General features: G+C 39.5%; 1 protein-coding gene across 1 annotated transcript; it reads right to left on the bottom strand.

The window, feature by feature from the left end:
- Positions 1-7,847: 7,847 nt before the first annotated feature.
- Positions 7,848-16,237, bottom strand: SAMD7 (sterile alpha motif domain containing 7; the record flags this gene model as incomplete). Its single annotated transcript, XM_082055510.1, has 8 exons — positions 7,848-8,120; positions 8,989-9,099; positions 9,971-10,092; positions 10,514-11,187; positions 13,649-13,727; positions 14,791-14,927; positions 15,073-15,199; positions 16,135-16,237. 8 exons carry the CDS (start codon positions 16,235-16,237, stop codon positions 7,848-7,850), a joined length of 1,626 nt encoding a protein of 541 aa, XP_081911636.1.
- Between the last annotated feature and the right edge of the window lie 128 nt (positions 16,238-16,365).

Here is a 16,365-nt window from a genome sequence, read left to right as displayed (position 1 = left end):
CTTGTCCAGTCCTTTCAAATCTTGTTACCCCTTCCCGTTCCTACAATTTTGGAACTTCTTGGATTGAAAACGAGGTAATTAAAAACTTAGACTTGTTTCCAGCAGCATATTTGCCCCTGAGTCACCGTGCCAGTTTTTGTGTTTTTATTGGTACGACGTCTCTTTCTTTTGAATGTTTTTCTCTTGCTGTTGCTGGGTGGAAAATCTATATAAGTTACAAATTAAGCTGACTGACGGCAGAGTGAGTGAACTATAAAAGTATAATTCAAAAGATAAAATTGCAGGTATAGGGAATTAAATTTTTTTGTGGTTACAATAAAACAAAGTTTTGGGAGAAGTGGGAAAACTGCATTTATTCAAAAATAATTGAACGGCAATGATTTCAACAGTTATTTCATGTGCTTAACTTACAGTAACAAAAACGCACATTAGAAATGAAGGTTTTCTTGTGAAGAAGTTTTAGCCATCTGTAACTTACAGTGTGCTAATAATACACAATGTCTGCAGTGAGGGCTTAACAAGGCGTAGCTCAGAGCCTCTCTGCTTTCCCTGCATAAGCACAAGTTGAACTTCAGCGGGGAAGCTCCTCCCTGCTGTATGGGAGAGGTTGTTTGGAACTGCGCTCCTGTCTGCTCGCTGCCCTCCTTGAGGAGAGCGCAAGCGCCATATGACGAGTCTCATTCCAGATCATCATCCCTCATACCTCTGATTTCAGGCTTTTTTAAGACCTTGCTTAGCACTAGACCTTAGTTCTGTGTCTTCAATATACTGCTGATTCACAAAATCACCTTTAATGCATAGCTTTTAATTTTGTATTTTTTTTTTTTGGCATGGTATATTATCTGCAGTACATCAAGCTATTTGCTGCCAGAAAAGCACCTTGGATTTCTGGTTAATTTAATTTTTTTTTTTTCACAGAACTTCAAATTCATCTGAAGTTTGAGAAACAACAACCTGCAGGAGCTCTTCACAGCACAGCTGGACATGAAGCAGCAGTTTGATGTGCAGCACAAGGAGCAGCCGGGGAACATGTCCTCCAGTGTGAGGCACTGGATGGTGAACTTCCTACCACTGTGGAGCACAGAGCCAATCAAGGCTGAATCTTAGATGGGATAAGCTTATTTGCAGTCATCGGTATGGCGGGAAAACAGGAGACAAGTGTCTGAATCTCAAGAGAGCTAGGGAGTGGAAGTGAAGGTTCAACCGGCTCGTGTTTAAGGTTAGTGTCAATGTCAGCTGCAGGGCAGGTTGCAAAAGAAGCATTTCAGAACCATGCAGTAAAATTACAGCCTCTTACGTGCCAACTGCCATTTTGATTAGAGTAGGATTTCAGAATCATGACCACCGAAATTACTGTTGTGAAGGATATTGCATGCAAGTGGAGTGGTTTCCTTTTTCAACCAAAATCAAACCGATGACATATCATTAGCCTCTTTTCCCTCATCCTCCTCAACTTTACCCCAACAGAGAGATCTAATACAGCAGCATGGATGCTGGAAACTTAGTTCAAAAAACAGCTGGATACATGCATGAAACAAAAATGTATTATGAGTTATCGAATGTAAAAATCACCTCTGGTTGTCTGTGATAAAGGAGACAAAGGAGATAAAGGAGATAAAGGGAGTATTCTGAGATATTTGCTTTGTTCTTCTCTGCTTTAGGTATCCTCTCTTGGCTTCTGAGGCAGGATGCCAAATTAGGTGGTGTTCCACTCTTTCTGGTACATATTTTCCTATACCCTTATATTCACTTGTTCCTGGCAATTTATCAACATTTGTATCTCTAGAGTCACACTGCCATCTGCAATACAGAAATTGAAGTGACACTAGAAGTCTGAGCAAGTGTCTGTTCTGCTGAACAAACCGTTCGCTTGTAAGAAACTTATCCACTGGACCCATGGTTAATCCTTCTGGCTTTGGGGGAAGAAAGGGGAGAACACAACTCACAATTTCCTCTACTATTGTGTTGACAAGTAGGAAGGCAGGCAGGAGGGGAGGCAAGAAGGAAGGAAGGAGCTTCCAAAGAGGGATTTGAGGAAAACAGGCAAATTCCCCAGCAATAATTTAGGAGATCATCCACAGATGGTAGCATGCAGGCTCTGGAGTGACCTCCCATTTCATCCAGTCAGCTTCAGCACTGGATATGGGTTCAAAATAAAAGGAATATGAGCCTTGTACTGTACAGTGACACATACTTTCAAGGCAGGTTTAGCTAAAATCCACCCACAAACACATGAGTCACTACTCAGAAGCACAATCCAGCGTAGACATATCCTGAGTCACTTCCATCTTAGAAGCTTACAAATGTTTAGTTAGCCACTTAGCTTGTAATTTAGCAGAACAACAGAGATTCATTAGACAAACATCTAGAATTATCTTTCACTAAGAAGCTTCTTAAATCCTTGGACTCTTGCAAGTTCCTTTATATTTCTATAAAACTCAGAATGATTCGATACATATAACTTAGAAAAAACATAGTTGAAGTAGGAATGAATTTCCACTGATTCTGGTCCTTCTGTATTTCTGGATTTTTCACATACCAGTTTTGCTCATTGCTAGAATATATTTTTATTTTAGCAGCAACTGGTGAACTCTAATATAAAGTCATGGCTGTCCTGATGCCAAGTGGCGTACCGTGCTTCCTAAAGTCTCCAGTCAGTTCTGCTGGTGGACATATATATCTGTTAAATAGAAAATACATCAATCCAGGGGTTTTTTTTGAAGAACCAGCTGAAGTTTTGGAAAAAAAAGTTAAAAAAAAATATATACTTGCTTGTATCTCTATTTTTTGGCAGTGGCTGGAGGGGACGAGAAGAATGGTAATATTTAAGGATATAGCATTAGGAAAAGCATTATTTTATAAAACCATAAAATTGTTGTTATGACTACAAGTGCTTGAGTTAAAAATATTTGTTACATGGAAGTGTGATTCTTGAGTTTACATCTCTCCAATTAACAGATTCAACCAGAAGCCGGTGATTGCTTTACAGAGCATCTTTCAGTGCAGAATATTTACAGCCTGCTGGAGGCCCATGAATCACAGACTGAGCAGCGCTCCTCTCTACCAGAGCTGTTGGAACCCTGTAACTAAAAGGTAATCAGCAGAGATGAAAACCAGGTTGGCTTGATGCTTTCTTTTTTCCCCTCGGTCAGCTGTGCTTTTGCTGTTTAGATTGATTGATTCTTTTGTTGTTAATTCACACACACACACAGGTGCCACATGTATGTGTTTTTAAATGTTGATAAAGTGAAACATCTATTCATGCCTTTTCTGTACTATTGGAAAAAAATACTCTATCATTCTATATACAACATGGACAATAGGTTCCTCTTTTCTACAGTCTAGGTAGGGACATTGCTGGTTAAAGAAGAATGTGTACTTAGTAGCAAAACTAATGTCTCTCTGGAGAATACAGACTCAGGTAAACTTGGCAATGGACTTAGAAAAGGAATGAATAAAGGTCAAGTCAACAGAATATTAGTAATTCTTGTGGCCTCAATATATGTGTTAGTAAGATCAAAGCCTTCCCAAAGAAAGGAGATATGCAAATGCACAGGTAGAAAACAACCCTCCAAAATAAAAACCACCAAACAAATGAAAAAGGAGAGGCGAGTTTTACCCTTACCATAATCTGCATTCATTTCATACTGAAATTGCCATAGCTATATAGCTATAGTTGTTTATTATAGCATGAAGGGCTTAGTCAAAACTAAACACCACAGGTAGTAGAACCCTGATGGACACCCAGACTCATAGACCTGACTTGTTATTTTCCAGTGAACAATAAAGGGCTTAGATAGGATATTTATTGTGCCATTATCAAAGCAGGGTACCAAAACAAGACCTGTAGCTAGTTTTGGATGCTTTTCTGTAAAATGTCTGATGTTGGTGGTGACTCAAAACACTATACAACCAATCAACATTATATTAGGGTATTTGGAAAATCTAAAATATGAGAAGTATCTACTTAGTTTAAGAAGTAGAGATTATTTTAAAAACTTGAGGTGATTATTTTTTCTATTTTACAGTCAAAGGATAAATTCACATTCTGAGATTTTTCACCTGGGGAACTGAGCAGAGTATTATCTGTTTAGGTCTCTACGAAGTTGTATTCCACATCATCATCATATGCAGCAATCATGAGGTCAGAAACACAGGTTGTGGTAGGAAGGACAGGCCATTTGTTCCTTTTCAGGACTTTCCTAAATTGGTCATTTATAGTATAGAACCATTTTGTTTTATGTTTGCTATACCTTTTTATTTACCTTTTTTAAAAACTTCACTCTATTTAAAAAAAAAAAGAAAGAAATAGAAGTCCCTGTCCCTAGGAATGTACAGATTTAGTGTAGATACAGGCAAAATCAGACACTTGAAAAATATCTCATCAAAAACATTCTCGTCTTTGTTAACTGCATCACTATTAGAGACTTACACAACAACAGATGATAAGTGAAACATTTCTAATGACACCACACATTTTAAAATACATCATCTGCATCCCATTGTGATTTTAGTGGAATAGCAGAAAAAATGAATGCATAGGTACCAGAAAATCATTAAGTAGCACAGTTCTGCCAGCTTTCTTACATACTTGTGCTTGCTAGCTACACCCCTTTGCAGCTGGAATAAGTATTAAAAGTCAAAAAAGAACATGTAGCTGCTGAGAATCAGTAAGGCCTCAATGTTTACATATAAACATAATTCCTGAAAACACATCAAAATCAGAAAATATGGATCTGTCTACTGATTCTATGTATTTTTAAAATTTTTACCCATTTTACTTTTTCATTCTCTCTGAAGTGTTTGTAGGGGAGGAAACATTCATTAGCAGTGGTATTTCCTTCATTAGAATTAGAATTGATTATGTCCATTTAGATAAGTCCCTTTCCTTCCTATTTCACTCTGCAGCTGTACATAGTCCAGCCTTTAGTGCATTTTGGCTGCTCCAGCACATCTTGCTCCAGTACAGGAAGCCATGAAGTCATTCTTTTTGTCATTTTGGGAAGAAGAGCCCAATATGTGCAAAGGATCATATGGTTTTTTTTATTAATTGCAGAAGTAGTACCAGACTGCAAACCTCGCATCCCAGCTTTTTCTGCTTTGGGCGTTGTTCGTGTCTGAGCCATTTACAAAAACAGTCATGCTCTTCAAAACCAGATTTCAATCTTTCTTCCCTGACATATAGGATTTCAAGTCAAGCTCCTCTGCTGTTACTTTAGAAAAATTAGTTCAGTTTCTTCATATCCTTGCACTTAACAGGCAACCTGTAGTTCAAGTGTGCTTCATTTCACTTGGGGGGAGGCAATAAGTAACCTCTTGTAGCTTTGCAGCGACGCCTCGTGGCCTCATGATCTGGAAACATATTGGAGATTCCTCTTCTAGCGTGGAGAAAGTCTCATGTGGATTAAGTTAAATATTTCAGACAATGAGGAGGTAGGATGCCATTTGAAAACCAATTCATTAACTGTGTTTAATTAGATAAGTGGTATTGTCAACATGATTGTCAGTTGTACAAAAAAAAAAGAAAAAAAGGTTAGTGATTGTTTCAGATCAACACAATTGATGTCCCTGATTTTTTTAAAAATTTTATTTTAACAAGCACTTTTACTATATAAAAATATTTTATTTTTTTCCTCATGGAATAAGAACAGGCTACATTAAAAAATCATAGTTAAATCTACTGTAAAAGTAAAACATTTTGTCTGGTGTAACTAATTGGAGATGTTGTGTGTTAAAATAATAAGTAAAAGCATTTCAAACAGAATACGATTTTTTACATTGACAATTGTGTTTCATCCCAAACCTGAAAAAGTAAACATTTACATTACCAAATTCAACATAAAACTCTCCAAGCTGCCTTACTAGGTTTTAAAGCCATGAAAAAATGTAGAGCAGTTAATGAAGAGAACAGAGGTTAACACTTTGAAATTAATTGAGACAAAGTGAAAAGCAAACTAATTGCCAGTCCAAGATTAATATTGCTGGTGTACATCTTTGTTTAAAAGAGTTACATTTAAACTTTCCAGCTTCAGGTTATTATTCTGCTTTTTTGAACACCATTGAGTATTCAGTGAATAGTTCCTTATATGAAAAATATCCACAGATGATGCATAAGACATAATCCAAACTCTTGGGCAAGACTCCCATTATTTCACCAGATCACAAATGGAAAGGACAGCACTTCACTTAGGTGGGGATTACTTCAGGGTCTGTCTGCAACTTTGGAGTATTTTGCTGCGTAGCATAACCACACTTTGGCATTGGGTCTTACTGGATTTTATCGATTAACCCTAAAATCACACACTCCATTTATAGTATTTGGAGATTTATGCACAGAGCCCAAAACTGCCTCAGCTGGTGTCAGTGGCAGTTTTCACTGAAAGCAGAATCAGGCGCTACTCCTTTTACAGAAAGACTTTGCTAGTTTAGAAAAGGAGTGCTATAGGTACTTGCCCTTCTTCTCAAGGCTGCAAAGTTTGGAGAGTATAGTAAGGTAAACATCTTCAGTCAGTGTTGCAAACCTCTAATCACATAATATCTAGTTCACGAATATACCAAAGATATAAAATAATTTATCTCAAGCTAAAGGAAAAGAACAGGTGCCCACAGTCTAAAATATGAGAATATTCCCTCTCCTCATGCGTTTAGACACTTGTCATCTAAATGGCAGTGTATCTCTTGGTTTTTAAGTACTTGAGGCCACACAAACTAAACTAAAGGGAGAGGATCTGAAGTAGCAATATACAGCAATTCCACAATCTATCAACACTCGAGTTACAGAAATTAACTTTATCAAAAATATTTGTGTGTTCTTTGGAGTAAAGAAGTGTACTTGCAAGGAGGAGAGTGGAAGACGGCACTGTAGTAATACTGACTTCCAAAGTGGAACACCAGTCTGTGACCAAACTCCTGAGGAGGGAACAAAGATAATTCACACAGGAATCGCAATGAGATGCTGGGGATTTATCTCTAGCAAAAATCTCTATTTTGTGTTTCTTGTTTGCTGTGAGGTCATCAGTAGCAGAAATGAGGTGAAAACATATTTTTGAAGAGAAGGGGGAATTTCAGGCTAAAATTGGTGGCCTCTTCCAAAATGAAGAACATCACGCGTGCTGTTGAGTGAAGGGTGTCCCGTGGCTTGCCCAGGTGTGCTGGGGGGAAAGGAACTGGGTGCAGTCCCACTGTCCCAGTGACTGGTCTTTATGGTGGAGTCTGCTTATGCTTCCTCCTAAACTCAGCTCAGCTCAAACCCCAGCAATAATGCCTCGGAACAATTAAAACTGCTGTTACACATGGTATTTACATGTCCACGGTATCTCATCTATACCCTGTATACCCTTCCCAGGCACTTAGAAAGGCTTAGCTCTCGAATAGCATTGGAATTAACTTGAATTGCTGAATCTAGGGTATATTTATATTCTACAAGTAGTTCCATACTCTCCCAATGAATTATGTTTAAATTTTGTTAAACAGAAGCAGAAGTCAGCTCTATGTGGAAACTGTAACTTTTCCTTGTAGTTTCTCAACAGGGACACACTGTAAGTCATTCAGTGCACCCCGAGTCTCTGGCAGATTTTAGTGATCACACTGGACTTTAATGAAAAATCAAATTTACCTGTTAACTGTACTGGTATTCTTTTCAATGAATTGCACTTGAAAGTAATTGCACCAAGATGCAGTTGCACTTTTTAAACGCTTTTCAGATACCATACTTCCTCACACTGCATTTGCAGCATATTTCCTTCAGCACCAGTCATACAGAGGTTTCAGGCTGCAGCTGTCTTCTCAAACACTTTGTAATTAGTGGTTCCTGTATGATTAAAAATGTTTTATGTCCTGGAGTCAGCTCAACTTTTCTGAAAAGCGATCATCTGGAAGTCAGCCTGAGATCCAGCTGTGTCACATGGATTTTCCCTGCTTTCGGAAACAATCTGTTCCACGGCTTTTGACGTTTCTGGGTCCTGCGAACAGGGACTATCCAGTGTGTCACCACTGCTGTTGCAGTGAAGAGGGGAGGCTGTGTCCAAGGGCTGGTCTGAGGGTTTGCCTGGAGCAGGTGTTAAGGGCACGGACAGGGGAAGATTCATCATGTAGAACACGTTGCCCAGACGTCGAGACACCTTTAAGGACAAAAGCACAATTGCAGCAATTGCTTCTTGAGATAGTGTTAAAGCCATTAAACATCAAGGCTGACTGTGGTGTAGCAATGCCAGGGGGATCCTGGAAATCCCAGCCATCTCAAAGGGTTATTAGTGGTTAGAAAAAGTGAAAAAAAATCTCTTCAGTTTTCCCTCTCTCATGTTCTTCTAGACCCAGGTTCTTGCAGGAGGAGATGGGGAAAAGAAACGTCCCAGTGTGCTGGGTCTCACAGCAAGGGAGGCAAACTGCCAGCCAGGGGCAGGGAAGGTGGGTTTAATGAGAGAACAGTGAGAGAGAGCAAGAGGTTAAAGAAAATAACTGGGCAAGGATAGAAACACACATAGAGTTGATATTACTGGATGAAATTGAGAGCAGAAAACTTTAAACATAGAGGGACAGCCATGAAACATGTAAGATGATTATCCCAGAAAGGCTGTAGAAAACTCTACTTGGTATGTTTTGAAAGCCAGGTTGAAGCAAAAGCAAGTGTGTAGCAGAGCAGTTCTTACCAGCTGGGAAGGGAAAAGAGGAGTGAACTGACGTAATTCATCAAACATATTTTCAATTTCCAACCTCAGCCTATTCTCCAGTGCTATTGTATCCTGACTCCACTTAAAGCGTCTCTCAAACTACCAGTCCTAAGCTCCTCCTAGTGTCTCCCTGTGTGCTGTTGTAACATGCAGAGAAGCAAAAGCAAACTGTGCTGGAGTAATTTTTTTTCTCCTAATCTCATGATAGTTACCTATCAGTGAGAAAAAAATATAGTTTAGTTTGGAAAAATTTATTCCTGTTATCTTCTGACTCACATCTCTGTGACTTGCCATTTGGGCATACATTTAATGATCATACCTGAGAGCGGATTTTTAACGCTGGTCCGAGTTTTAATCCCATTGTATCCAGGAGATGTTCCTCTGTTAGAAGTGGGAGGGTTTCTCCATCAATAGCGTGGTCTTTAAATATCTTATGAAATGATAAAACACAACATGCTGTGCTGAAACAGACTTCAGTGGTTATTTTTTTATGCTTAATCCTGAGGCAGAGACAATAGAAGGAGGACATAATAATTTTAGTGGTTTATCTTCATATTTATTTCTTAACTGCAGCATGAGGCCTCTTGTTTAGGTGTGTGAGTATCGGTCCATTTGCCTGTAGTTTATCTACTTGTTCTTGGCAAGTGGGAACTTTGTAATGTTTTAGCATTATTTAGTTCCTGGGGTTTTTTGTGCTTGGTTTGGTTAGCTTTTTGTTTGTTTTGATTCATTTTGTTTGGTTTGTTTTGTGGGGTTTTTGTCTGTTTTTTTATTTGCTGGTTTTGTTTTTTAGGAAGTGAGCACCCTGCTATGATAGAAGGAATAGTGTTTCTCTTATTAAGGCTTTATCAGGAATACACAGGATTTTAACCTGTTTGTTTGCGTTTGGAATGATATTTTATTTTTAAATGGAATAATGCCTGTAAGAGCTTAGGAGTGGTGCATGGGTTATGCCAATATCCAAGAATGCAAAATTACTTTAATCTGAATAAAGATTGTGCAGGGCATGTGGACTGAAAAAATTAAGATACTTTTCTTATAGCATCGTTTTGCTGCTGATCCTTTTGGTATGTGTCATGCCCAATAACTCCAGATTGCAGCAGATGTACATATAACCTCTCAGAGCACAGACTGGCTTTCCCTTGAAGAAGCAAGTGGCATCTCTAGTTGAAGGACAATGAAAACTATTTTGTTTGTAACTTTGTGACAACCAGTTAATCTCTAACATTTACATTTGTTTCATGACCTTTACATGTAGATGGTCCTAAAGACCTGAAAAAGCGATGAATGTTTATAATCACCTGGGCGTAATCCGAACAGCCTGGGAGGCTAACAATGAAGTTGTATACATCATCAATGGTCCACTTGCGAATGTCTTCAATGGAAGGAATATCTTCTCCATTCAGGACCAGGCCGTGTGCTCCTTTGAGGAGGAAACACAGATGTTATTATGTTTGTAGGACTTTGCTGATGAATCAATAAGAAATGACTGTTAACATGAGAATTTTTACACTTCTCCAGAACCTAATATATTACCAGCAGTGTGTAGCCACAGACAGATATGGGAGTCCTAGACACCAAAATCACCAGATAGTCATGAGTAGCTGATTCTGGAGGGTTTTCTTTTGGTGGCTTCTTTTGTTTACTGCTGGCACTGTATGTGCCAGTCACTGCACATACAAATCATACCTCAGTATTTTCTCTAAGCAGTACATTATCCAGTGCTTTTGATTCTGTGATACCAAAAATGTGCTTAAAACAGAGGGAAGAAATGAGAGAGCGAACCAATAAAACTAAATAATATCACCATACCACTCTAACTGTAATCTGGAGTCTTCACAAACCTGAAGGTACCAGTGGGTTACTGGGTACTGGAAATCCATATGGTAATGCTGAGAATGGGATTGCAGAAGGGTACATGTACTTGTCATCAAAAGCAGCACATGAGCTATTAGATTCCTTCTCATTTATGTTGCTGTTGGTTTCAGCAGATATTTCGTGAGTAGTGCAGTTTTTTCTCAAGCCTTGTTCAAACTCTTTACAGTTTTTGGCAACCGCAGATGGCTCAGTCTGGTTTTTACTTTGTTCATGTTTGTTCGGTGTCTCCACCTCTGCTTCTTTCTTGTCTTCCTTCTCATCATCCACTGCAGCTGAAGCAGGGTCCGTAGATTTGTCGTCAGCTTGGTTCTTTGTGCCATTGGTGCTACAGTCGGCAGTTTTGTGATTTCCAGCTCGTCTCCCTGGTCGACGTCCCCTATCTCTTTGCAAAGTGCTGACTGGAGGGTATGGGCTGGTGGCCATGAGCATAGCGTTGCCGTGAATTTCATCGAGGGTGGTACGATGAACATATAAGTCACTGGGAAGATGGCCTTCAGGTAGCCTGTGCCTGCTACGGAAAGCAATGGGACTAGCTGGCATGCCATGGTAAAGGAAAGGTGCTTCCAGGCCCAGCAGTCCTTTCCGATGAGCTTTCTCCATTTCTTTTTGCTGAAAAATAGCACTCATCTCCATTTCCATTCTAAGAGACACACAGAACACAAGCAATTAGGGCAGCTCAGTTCCTTCATCATCTCTTTTTTTCAGTGGCAGATTAAAACTCAGTTAAATAAGTAAGAGAACTGCTTTTCTTCTCTCTCCCTGATATTGCTATGTGTGAGAGATCACAAACTGCAGGTGAAATGGCAAAGCTGGCTACATTTAATGTGCTGCCAGATACGTACATTAAACTAAAAGGAAAAGAAAATATATCTTCCATGTGGTGCCTCCAGATAATATTTCACGCTAAAAAGTGTTACTTGGATTTGGGCAATTGGGGCATTATTACAGTGATTATGCTAATCTGAGATTTGGAAAATTGTCTCCAGGGTCATAAGGGTCAAAGACTAAAGAAAATAAGTTATTTACATTACCAATCAGAAAATTATACTGAAAACTGGAAAATGGCAGTGATACTGTAAGTGATAAAGAACTAGAATTATGGTATTGTTGGAACATTTGCATACATTCAGAGTAAGGTTACATTAGTAGGCACTTTCTATGGTGCCTGGCACTTGTGCACAGTCTGAAAGTGTGGAAGGGTGAGATCCTGCTGGTAAGTGTTCAACTGATCTCTGTCCTGATGGATAAAACCAATTCCTCAGAGCCTGTGCCAGCCTCCTGCCCCTGGCATTGTGGGTGGGAAGGCTTACCAGTGAGCTACGGAGAATACAAGTAGTAGTAAGTGTCTCCGTTGCTGGCATCAGCTTTCTCTGGAGCTAAGCTAGTGATCAAACAGAAAGCTAGAGCTCCACAGCTTCAGCTGAGAGATGGGAGAAATGAGCCACTCTTCCAGACACAAACCAGAAATGGTTCAGCCTGCCTTCCTTGTTTTGAGGAGCTTTCAATGGCACTTCCACATTTCTCTTAGAAAAAGGGCTTGTGAGAGCAGCCAAGACTTTAAAGTGCACCAAGATTGCATTCTTAACACTGCAATGAGGGTAACAGGTCAGAGACAGTCTGACTTTTAGGAAACTTTTCATTAATTTAACATTGTCAGGAAAACATTTTGGACAAATGGTATCTGTTCAGGTGACTGTTGTGAAAAGGAATTAGTTGATCACTCCATAACATTCAGGTCTTTTTCTCTGCTCTCTTTTCATCTTTGCAACAACGTCTGATTTATTAATTTTCTGATTTCAGAGATTCAGCAGAAGTGTTTTGTGTATATACCATGTCTTTGTACATTTTGCCCAATTTTCATTACTCACACATAGATTTGAGGTGGAAATAAACAGAGAAGAGCATTACATTCCTTACTGTTCCTCCAGGTAAGATAGTCTGCTCCTCTGAGAACCAGAAGATCAGTGAGCTTTGGTAGGAGGCAGAGTCCCTTGGAGAACAAGGATTTGGGCCCAGCTGCAGGAAGTGTGAGAGATTGTTTGGTAACACCTGATTTCTATAAAGGGTAAAAGGAGACCATGCAGCTCTGGAGGTGAAGTGTGCTGTACTACTCACTGTGAAGCTGGTAGAAATTGCTAAGGTGGCAAAAGAAGGGGGTAAAAGTTATCTCAGGGAGTTAGGCTGAGCTCTTTTTTGTTGGAGTTTTCCTGATATGATGGGCTGAAGGAAGAGCCTGAACAGGTAGGACTAGCTCCGATGTGGCTGAGGGATATGTCATAACCGTGCTTGCTACCAGCTATTTTACTTGTTTTTCTCAGGGTTTTTGCTATGTTGTGAGAGCTGTATGAAATGCATTGTTGATGCAAATCTTGTGTTTGGAGGTCTTTGCTGGCTGAAGAGCTTAAAACACTTGTAATAATTCTCTTGAGATTCCTGCTCAGAATTTATCTGTTCTTTGCTCTTAATCTTACTGTGTGAGGGGTGCTGCTACTCAGTACTTTGCTGAAGCCCAGTGCTAGTGTGGTTGAGGTTAGAGTTTCCTTGTGGAAATGGTGTGACTGTGAGGGAGGGCACTGGTGGTAACTTAACCAGCTACTGATTACACTGAAATTGGTACAAATAACTGGGCTTTCTATAGTCAGCCTGATATTCAGGCTATTTGGTTAAACTAGGAAAGCTGTCTACCCTGGTACCCTGATCATCCCGAGGGCCCAGCTGTAGATGTGTAAAATGTTGTGTGGCAGCACACAGCTGTAAAGCTCGAATTTGTTTCTGACTTGTTGTAACTTCAGGGTATTCGGATCCAGAGTCCAAGGGCTGGGGCTGAAGTTTGTAGCTTATTTCTTTAACCAAGCTGAGGGTTTATTTTCTTTTTCTTGTATTATTTTAAGGCTAAAAGCAAAATAGGGACAAGCAGAAAGTTCAGTAACTTCAGACCTTAAGAGATAATCAAGGGCCCTCTGCTTCTCTGGGTAACTTGAAAAAGTATCTCAATCACTGTAGATAAAAACCCACAAAAGGTCTGTGACTTAGTAACTTCCAGCTGCCTTTGCTGCCCTAATCCTGGTGTGCACCTCTGAGCAAAGCTTACTATTGATTACCTGGCAATATTTTGCTTTTGAACTAGTTCCTGTCTTCTGGCCACAGCTTCCATGGATTCTGGTTGCAGAAAGCTATATCCTTAAAGGGAGGGGGGAAAAAAATAAATCTTCAATTCATTTGTTTCCTCAAGCACAAACCCCAAAGTAGTGCAGAGACATTTTAAAAAGTTTTGTAAGACTTGAACTATGTGCTTTGCTAGGAAGCTGATATGACTTCAAGTTAAATCCAATGTGTTCATTGCTTTGTTGTGAATATGTAATAGAAACATGAAGTCCTACATCAGGTGTATGCAGGATCAGATCTGTAATTAGTTATACCTGTAATTATATGTGAAGGAAAGAGACAGCAGCGTGGCTTTATTTGGTGACTTAGATCTTTGAAGTACACATAGCTGCTTAGAAAATAATAACCAACAGTTAACCAAAGCAAACCTGCTCTTTCAAGTCTCTTTTCAGCCTAGATGCCCCCTATTTTTACATGACATTTCCTCTTGAGGGAATCTCTTATTTGAAATCCACATTGGGGGGGATTTATTGTCATTTCAAAGTAAGAACCCTAAGATAGGACCTCTTTGTATGAAGTGATATGTAACTTTATGTGCTGCATGCCATGTGCCACAGTTGTGTTGCCATGCTGCGATATCCAGCCTTTCCCTTAGAGCTCTGCCCTGGAATTCTGAGCCTTTATTAAAAGGGCTTGTAGTTGCCCTACATCAGTAAAATGGCATGCAATATTACGATTAGAGAATATGATCAGTAGTCTCTTAAATTAGCCTATGCTCATACATGAGCAAAAGTGAAAAGTAGCAAAAAGTGGTATTGATTTGACTAATTTGTTTAGCTACAACCTGCTGTTTAACTGTGAAAATGCCTGGAAAATGCAAAAGGAAAAGCAGAGAACAAAACCATGCAATGGTTTTGAAAACAGTGTATTTAACAAAAGCTAAAATGGATGTGTTTGGACTCAAACTGGGGCAGTTTAGAATATTTGATAGGTAAACCACCAACTTTTAGTGACTTTTTCCAAAGAAAATTAACTGTTTCTTGACACTGCTGATAAACCTATGAAAAACTAGCAGCTGCAGTTTGCTTTCTCATGTACATGCTATCACTTTTTCAGGATGCAAACAATGCTTTGTTACCTGGGCCTGGGTAAACACGGTTGGACAATATGTTTGGCATGTTTGCATGCTGTGGGACTGTGGGTCCAAGGTGGGATGCTATATGGATTTGTCGTGGGTCAGCAGATGCCATCATTTCAGTTGAAGGTAACAGATCTCTGAGAGGAAAAAAAAAAATGAATTCAGATATGCAAAGGACATTGTTTAGTTAAGAACAATCTAGGGTCTTTATATACTCAGGTACAGCACATGGACATTTATTCTTTGACTGCAGTGCTATAGTAGAGAAATGGTGCAAAATACCTGTCTACCAGTCGAGGCTCAAACTGGGAGGGAATTGCCTGCATTCTCTGTTGGCCAGCACCCATTAGCTGAGGGTTTACTGCCATCAACTGATTTCTCATCAGCATCTCTTGCCGCTGCCGCAGTTCTGACACAAAGGATAGACAGTTCTGTTGTCAGTGCAGTCAATTACAAAATGATTCTGTCTGCAATGTAACTTTACCAGAAACAATAAGGTGTTTTCCCTCAAGCTACCAGCATTTTAGTATGAGCTAGAAAATCATACTTTTTTAATATCAGCAACTAAAAAAGATCTTTCCACTGCCACCTTAGCCACTTTAAGTAATCTAAGTTTATACAGTCAAACTACAGTGAAAATAAACAGGATGTGTGCAGCCAAGTGTACAAAAGGACAATTTACAATTAATAATCATAGAATCATTTCAGTTGGAAGAGGCCCTCAGGATCAAGTCCAGCCATAACCCAACCTAAATCTAACGCTAAACCATGTCCCTAAGAACCTTGTCTAAACGCCTTTTAAAGCCCTCCAGGGATGGTGACTCCACCACTGCCCTGGGCAGCCTGTTCCAATGCCCAACAGCCCTTTCTGGGAAGAATTTTTTCCTAATATCCAATAACTCATATCACTATGAAACAAAAAGAATAGCTGTGAATGTTAAGTTCTCTGCTTTAGGGAGTTTTCATTTCTAATACGGTTTTATTTTTAGAAAAATCTTATTGGTGGGAACCTGCCTTGTCATGAGACAGCAGCTCTAGAAAGCAGAGCCTGTGGTGGGGAGCCAGAACCTCATAGTGCCCAGCTGTGGCTTTTGTGGCTGAGTTTCTGTGTGACCTTGACTCTCTTTCCAGGTGCTTATCATCCCTTGATGAAATTCAGAATGCCAGGATCCCCGCCTTGTTAACTTTTACTTACCATAAGAGAAGTGTTTCTCCAGCTACTCATAAGACAAACTTGAAATACCTTTTTAAAGACATTAAGCCTGTTTCTGGCTGTTTCCTGTATGTTGTACAGATATTAGCAATCCTATAAAGAAATGCACAGTTTGGTTTCTTCCTGCATACCTCCTGCTGCCATGCCGCTTGCTAATCGGTATAAGTGCTTTTCTTCTAGAGTTCCTTGTTCCCCCAGGATAGACATTTTTCTCATGTGATCTCGTGGAGTCATGCTGTAAGAAGACAACAACAACTTTTCTTTTGTAAAGAACTGAATCAGCAGGCCCAAAGAACAGAATAAGACATTCAACAATGTAAGAAATGGAGCAGGTTATACAAGTTATTTCTCAGACAGGTAGT

Source organism: Streptopelia decaocto (genome assembly GCF_964273445.1).
Source record: "Streptopelia decaocto genome assembly, chromosome: 6".
In the NCBI taxonomy this organism is placed as follows: domain Eukaryota; kingdom Metazoa; phylum Chordata; class Aves; order Columbiformes; family Columbidae; genus Streptopelia; species Streptopelia decaocto.
The sequence above is the reverse complement of the archived record's forward strand: the minus strand, read 5'-3'. Positions and strand labels throughout refer to the sequence as shown.